General features: G+C 52.7%; 1 protein-coding gene across 1 annotated transcript; it reads right to left on the bottom strand.

Moving 5' to 3' along the window:
• Positions 1 to 406: 406 nt before the first annotated feature.
• LOC112969582 (protocadherin beta-15-like) lies at positions 407 to 6,803 on the bottom strand. Its single transcript, XM_026073019.1, has 2 exons — positions 4,446 to 6,803; positions 407 to 526 (listed from the first exon to the last, which is right to left on the bottom strand). Exons 1-2 carry the CDS (start codon positions 6,723 to 6,725, stop codon positions 407 to 409), a joined length of 2,400 nt encoding a protein of 799 aa, XP_025928804.1. The 5' UTR covers positions 6,726 to 6,803.
• Between the last annotated feature and the right edge of the window lie 551 nt (positions 6,804 to 7,354).

Below are 7,354 nucleotides of genomic sequence, written 5' to 3'. Positions count from 1 at the left end.
TGGCATTGAGCAGACTGTCGAAAATTAAGACATTATTACAGAGCCCTCTCCATAAGGAAAAAAAAAATACAGAAAAGATGATGAAGGAAAAATTACTCTTGAAGATCTGCTTCTGGTTTTCATATATCCCTTAATATTCAGAAGCAGCAGCACTCCCACGATCGTGCATCAAGACTCGGTGTAATCAACATGCAACACAGTCCTCCTCCATCCATATCACTGTTGCAGAATACCTATGTGAACAAAGTACTGCATAAGAGGAAAGTGTCCTTGCTCTCTCGCAGAGGAGACTTGTACCTTCTTGATATATATATATACTTTTTTGGTGCATGTTTTGTCTCTTTGTTCTCATTTTTCCGTAAGAGCATTAAATGGTGAGGACAGACATGCTTGTCCTTGTCCTCATCTACTGATGGGTGAGCCAAGGATTTTGATCAGGAATGCCATTTGCCCCTATCACCTTGTTAGCAGCACAACCTGCTTCCACAGGCCTGGGACCCATGTCTTCGGAGAGGGAAGCTCTGCCCTGCAAAGAACAGAATGAAGGGCTGTCATTTGAAGGCTGAGGGTAAGTAAATGTCAGCGAGAAGTGCACTGGTTTCCAGACATGCCTTATACCGTTGGTACTCTTCTCTACACAGAGACAAAAAGGAAGGTGGACAGGGGAGTCTTTTTGACCCTAAAAGGGCAAAGCTAACGCCTGAACACATCATCCTCATTATGGACATCCCAAGGCACCACTGAAAACCATTTACGAGTCCGGGGGGAAGAAAGGGGGGCACTCTCTCATGGGAAGATCCTAAAATAAAATCACTTTCATACAAAAAGAAAATATATTTTAATGTTGATGTCTCGAGGTGAGTCCCTGTTTCCCCTGAGGAGATTGCGACTACAGTTATGAGAACCTGCAGTGATGCGGGTGGAAGATTTCCCTGCCTCAGTGGTTATTAAACAGGGAGATGCTGTGGGGTGACCATGAGAGAGTATACGGGGGTCTTCATTGTCATAGCTGTTTATTGTGTGGACTCTCATGTAATGCACGAGGTAGCTGGATCCCCGAAAACTCTAAAATCTGAGTTAAAAGGGAACATAGACTCAATGCTAGAATGAGGAGAGATGGAGGAGTCACAGGAGCTGTTATAACTACCATCTTTAGTCTCCCCGTGCTTTTTAAACAGCCAACAGATTAAAGAGAACCTCAGACATGACCCGTTTTAGTCTCCTACTTTGCATCACACCTGGAAGACCTTAAGTCCCTTCAACTGCGTAATTGCCACAAACACTGGGCTATGCAGCCCAGAGGGAGGAGGAATGTTGCAAGAGGGAGAGGCCTCATCTGATGTCCATTAGCTTTCTCTGTGCCCTTCCAAAGCCCTTCGCTCCCTTGCAGCAGCTATATCTTAGGCCCACTGACAGCTGTTGGCTGATTAGTATTGGCTATGAAATGACCATCCATTGGCTTGGATGTGGGGTACTTTGTTTTGGAAGACGTGACTATCCTACTGGCAGGAAACCAAAATGTGATAGATTGGCCCAAGGAAATTAATAGCCCCTACTAATACCTTGCTCCCTAGAGCAAAGCAAAACCGTAATCATTCTTTTTTATGTAACACAACAGAATTTAATGACCAGTGTTATTTAATTTATTCAGGACTTGCGCAACATACAAATACTTGAAGACATTATAGAGTAAATGTTGGCTTAAATAGTTTTAACATACTATCAAAAGTACAAATCTGTGCTTCAATGAACCATCAGGAAATCCCACAATGAGAACATTTTAAGTATTTGCTGGGGCTAAAACAAGTATTTTTCTTAGAGACGCTGACAACAGCTGCAGGATCCGACCTTTGCTTTCAGGTGGTGGATATTTTTATGGACCGTTTTCTTGTTGCCGCTGGTATCAGGAGGTTTTGGAGATAAAAGAGCAAGGTGTTCGCTGTAAAGGATTTGGGGTCCCTGCAGTAGGACCTTACAACCTCCTTTACTATTCTAAAAGTCCTGTGTGCAACACAAGAATCTCTCTCATCTCAGATTTCACAACAGGTGCCACAGAGCTGAGCTGGGCTGTGTTACTCCTCGACTTCTCTCAGTATCTCTCCCTTCTCTCCCTGGTTCTTCCTCAGTTTCCTCTTCCTTGGTGGCTTACAGCTGCTTTTGGGCTGCATCTCCCCAGTCTCTTGCTTCCTGTCCACTGCTTGTCATCATTCCAGCCACTGCAACCTCCACTGGAGCAAAGGGACATCCACAGCATTTGTGGGAAGGATATAAGGGCCAGGAGTGACGAATGACAGCCCTTGGACCGAGGAAGAGGATGTCTAAGGTTGAATGCATGGAATTGAAAGCATTCATATGTCAGATTCAAGGCACAGTTTGTAGGCAGGGGGATCAGATACCTCTTTTTTTGCTCTTCTGTCCTTGGACTTTTTTTAATCCGCAAAGAGGCATCAACTACACAAGCTGCAGCTTGTTCAAACTATCCTCAGGAACATCCATCAAAGAAAGAAGAGACAAGCTCAAATTCCTGACTGTTTTTCAGATTCTACCGAGCCCACAGAGAAGTGTCTAAATGGCAGGCATGTCCAGCAAATTACTTGGCAGCTCCGATTTGTTTTTCCTTAGCTAGCCATTAATTTTTCTCGCTGGATCTGACACAACTCAAAGAGACGAGAATAGCAGTTTGCAGAGTCTCCTTAAGAGAACAACTGGGAGAGGAGAGAGTACGAGAGTGTACTCACCTGAACCAAATGGAAATGGGAAGGAACAGCAATAACAGAAAACTCCTAGAAATGAAAAATCTTTGTGCAATGCAATGGCACTCCCGATGAGTGAGTCAGAAAGCATTTATTTCTCCTAAGGACTCTCTCTTTTGTGCCTTCAAGGGTAATACGATGCTGAAGGTGGGTGCTCTGCTACCGTCAGAGAAAAGGAAAGATTGTGGGAGCCCAGACAGCGAAACTGCCCCGTGCCCAAGACCAGCGACAAGGGAACTTCATAGCAGCGCTATGGACAGGGTTGCTGGTGCTTTTCATTGAGCTCCCGAGTGAGTCAGGAAGGGAGAGGAATGGTGCGTTGCAAAGCCCAGACTTCCACATCTGGCTGGCCAATATTGTTAATATAGATTACAAAAATACAAAGGATATTAATGGCAGAGGTCCGCTCCGTGGCCTTCAGCAACTTTTAGGGCGCCCTAGCTTTCTGCTGTTAAAATTATCTGTTCTCCTTTGTTCGTTTGCGGGCACTGGTAATGAGCAGCAGGAGTCAGATTTCTGGGTTTTTTTGATTTTGTTGCTGGCAATAAGGTGCCTCTTGGCTGGGAGCACAAGAAGGGACCCCGAGCAGCTTTTTGTCACAACTTTTAAGCGATAGTAAGTTGTTACATATTCAATACTTTAGTTTACATAACCAACCAGATCTAGCCACGATTCTTAGTTCTACCAATCCCCTTGCCGTGTTACAGTACGAGATAGTTCCGTGTCAGCCTTAAATGGTCCATCTTATAATGGATCATTAGCTCATTTTGCACCTCTTCTGGTGTTACCTTTGAACAACTTTTGTACTGCTGGCTGGATTAAACGGGTTGCTTCGCAGTTCTTCAACTTTATACGAAAAACAGGGATAAGGCAAGGTCAGATAGGATGTTCTGCTTGCAGGGCGCGAGACCTTGCATATTTTTTTCTGCAGAACTAGGGTATAGGGGAAATTCCCTTAACACTGCCCCACATCGCTTCCACCACCAGCACCCTGGTGACCGGGTATCCGCCAGCGCCGAGAACCGCCCCAGCTCCTAATAGTTGTTCGGGGGACGCTATCAATGACAGGGCAGCCCGTCGTACCCTTGTTCACTCAGGACAGGGCCACCACCGTCCCAGGGCGGCCGTCTCTTCAGGAGCAGTGTCATTCCCGCCCTGGATCACTATGGACTCTTTGCAGTGCACGGACAGATACTCCACCCCCCCGTTTCGTCCGTCCGTGGCTCACATATCCATCCCGCGGGTCCTCATCTTCTCATGATCTAGCAGCCCACCTTTCGGATGACACCGGAGACTTTATCTAACGCGAATAATCAGAGGATCTTCTGGGCACCTGCAGTGGCACCGTGATCCGAATCACTTGTTTCCACTTTAGTGACAAAGGTCCTGGGGAAGCTGTTTTCCATTTACATTCTGCTTTATACCCCGACAGAGCGGATGCAGAGAAGGGCAGTTAGCCAGCACTTGGAGTGCAGCTGGGCCGTGCCGGATCCCCACGGGAAGCCCCCACCAGCACCTGTGAGACCATCTCCAGCCTGTCCTCCCTCTCCAGTGGCTCCTGCAGCACCAGCTCCGCCACTTTGCTAGTCCCCGCTGTCCCGCACCTACACCCAACGGTGAAACCCCCGCCCCCGCTTCACTTTGCTCCACCCACCCTCCTCCCTGCAGCCCCGGCCCGCGCAGGCCCCTCACCTGTGCTGCCCAGTCGCCTTCTTCCCCGAGGTTGGCCACGTCTTGCGAACACACCGAGCTCCGCTGATCTCCCGGGCCGGGGGGCAGCCCGGCGGGGAAACAAGGGAAGAGGGGCCTGAGGAACCGGAACTCGCTGTTGACAGTCCCGGCAGCGAAGCAGACGTCGTACACGTAGCTGCGGGGCAGGGAGCCGGAGGTGCCTTCCCCGGCAATCTTCGGGAAAGCGGGCCCGGTCTCCGCCTCCCTCCCGCTGGCCCGCCGCACCTTCACAACCACGATGGCCATCACGGTGACCAGGAACAGTGCCGACACGGAGGACAAGCAGATGATGAGGTACAGCGTCAGCGGCGTGTCGGGATCGGCGGCGGGCGCCTCCTCGCTGACCCGCAGGTGGGCTTCGGAAAAGCCTTCCACCAGGGCGAGGCTGAGGGTGACGGTGGAGGAGCGCGGCGGCTGCCCGCTGTCTCTCACAAGCACGACGAGTCTCTGCCTGGCCGCGTCCCGCTCCGACACGGCCCGCGCCGTGCGCACCTCGCCGTTGTGCAGCCCCACGCGGAAGAGCCCCGGCTCCGTGGCCTTGGCCAGCTCGTAGGACAGCCAGGCGTTCTGCCCCGAGTCCGCGTCCACCGCCACCACCTTGGCCACCAGGTAGCCCGCCCGCGCCCGGCGCGGCACCAGCTCGCCCGCCGCCGCGCTGCTGTTGGGCAGCGGGTGCAGCACGACGGGCGCGTTGTCGTTCTCGTCCCGCACCTCCACGCGCACCACTGCCTCGGCGCTGAGCGGCGGCGAGCCGCCGTCGACGGCGCGCACGGCCACCTGGAAGGCGCGCACCTCCTCGTAGTCCAGCGGGCGGAGCATGTAAAGTTCCCCGTTCTCGGAGTTGACCGACACATTGGGCTTCTCCTTCCCCTGCTCCCGCACCAGCGCGTAGCTCACGCGGGCGTTTTTCCCCGCGTCGGCGTCCGTCGCGTTCACACTGCCGATTCGGAGCATGGGGCCGTTGTTCTCCTTCACTGACATCGTGTAAACCGCCTGCGTGAACTCCGGGGGGTTGTCGTTCACATCGGATATCCGCACGAAGATGCTTTCCTGAGAACTCAGCCGCGGCGTGCCCCAGTCCATGGCTGTGATGGTGATGTTGTACTCCGCCGTCCTCTCCCTGTCCAGAGCCGCGTCTGTCCGCAGCTCATAGTAGTTATCGAAAGTGGGTGTGAGACTGAAGGGCAAGTCCCCGTCGATCGCACACTCCGTCCTCCCGTTGTCCCCGGAGTCTCGGTCCCGCACTCTGAACAGGGCCACCACGGTCCGGGGCGGGGCGTCCTCGGGAATGGAGGCGGAGATGGAGGTGAGCGCTATCTCCGGGACGTTGTCATTCACGTCCAGGACCTCCACGTGCACTTTGCAATGCGCAGACAGCCCCCCGCCGTCGGTGCCTCTCACCACCATCTCGTGGCTTTTCGCTTCCTCGAAGTCCAGGTTGCCCGAGATCCATATCTCGCCAGTGGCAGCGTTCAGCTGGAATAGCTGGCGAGACCACTCCGACGTCTGGGTGAAGGCATACCGCACTTTGCCGTTGGACCCTTCATCGGGATCTTCGGCCGCGACTCTGACCACCAGCTGCTCCGGCGGGCTGTTCTCGGCCAGGCGTACCTCGTAGACCTCCCGACCGAAGACAGGGATGTTGTCATTGGCATCCAGCACCACGATCCGGACCTGAGCCGTGCCCGACCTGGGCGGCGAGCCCCCGTCGGTGGCGGTGAGAAGCAAATTCACCTCTGGCTGGTCTTCGCGATCCAGCTGCCGCTGTAGTACAAGCTCTGCGTATTTTCCCCTATCCTTCCCGATCCCGAGATCCAGGGAAAAATGCGAGTTGGGCCCGAGGCTGTAGTTCTGCAGGCCGTTACTCCCCACGTCCTTGTCCCGGGCACTTTCCAGAGGGAAACGAGAACCGGGGGATATCGTTTCCAGAATCTCTAAAACCATCTCTTTCTCCGGGAATACGGGGGAGTTGTCGTTCACATCAAGAACCTCCACCTCGCCTCGTATCAGTTGCAATGGATTTTCAAAGAATATCTTAAAGAAGAGTGTGCAGATATCGCTCTGTGGACAGATCTCCTCTCTGTCTAGTGTTTCCTTTACCGTCAGGACTCCCGTGTTTTGATTCAGCCGGAAATACTGCTCGTTCCCCTCGGACACAACGCGGGCCTTGCGAGCAGCGAGCTGACTAAGAGAAACCCCCAGGTCCTTTGCAACATTGGCAACAAAGGAGTCCTTCTCCATTTCCTCTGCCAGGGTATAGCGGAGGGTTTCAGAGCCGGTCTGACACACGCATACACAGAGAATAAACAAGCTCACTTGCCTTTTGATGCCTCCGCTCGCCATCACTTTCCAGGAAAACCATCCTTTCGGGGCATCCTCCGTGGTTCCCGGCATTTTTACACAGCGTCCAAGGCAGAGCGGTGTTTGCCGGGAATCCTGTGGCGAGATGCTGTTTCTGAAACCCCCCGAGCCTCCCTCACTCTGCGCCCCGCTGCCCTTCCCGAGCAGCTCAATCCGCTTTTCTGTCTCCCTGTGTCTGCTTGCCGCTGCCTGAAAAACTGGTGTGGGCAGAGAAACCTTCCGGTCCGTGGCCAACAGCGCCACCCAGCGTCGCAAGGGGGAATAGGTCCTCTGCCTTTCGCATTCGGGGGGAGTGCTGATATTTTGAGTTTGCTGCTTAAATCTGCACTCTTCGTGCCGAACCGAACCGGTGCAAAGTAAATACTCGTCTTTGTTTGGAAGCAGGATTACTCCTTGCATACAGGAATTTGCTCTAGGTATCACCTCCTGTCTCACAATGGGGAGCTCTTCATAAATAGCTTTTGATTTCCCTTTGTGTTGTGAAGAATTGCAAGATCTATCACTTCCAC

The sequence above is a fragment of the Apteryx rowi genome, unplaced genomic scaffold (genome assembly GCF_003343035.1).
Source record: "Apteryx rowi isolate R43461 unplaced genomic scaffold, aptRow1 scaffold_1094, whole genome shotgun sequence".
NCBI classification, from domain to species: Eukaryota; Metazoa; Chordata; class Aves; order Apterygiformes; family Apterygidae; genus Apteryx; species Apteryx rowi.
Note: the sequence above shows the minus strand (reverse complement) of the source record. Positions and strands in the feature narration are given on the sequence as shown.

Bases quoted from the DNA above. Each gene is read 5' to 3' on its own strand.
- LOC112969582 (XM_026073019.1), bottom strand. From the start codon at position 6,725: ATGGAGAAGGACTCCTTTGTTGCCAATGTTGCAAAGGACCTGGGGGTT. The intron at 527-4,445 runs GTGAGGGGCCTG...TGTTCTTTGCAG, and splicing joins AAGGCGACTGGGCAGCACAG to GGCAGAGCTTCCCTCTCCGA.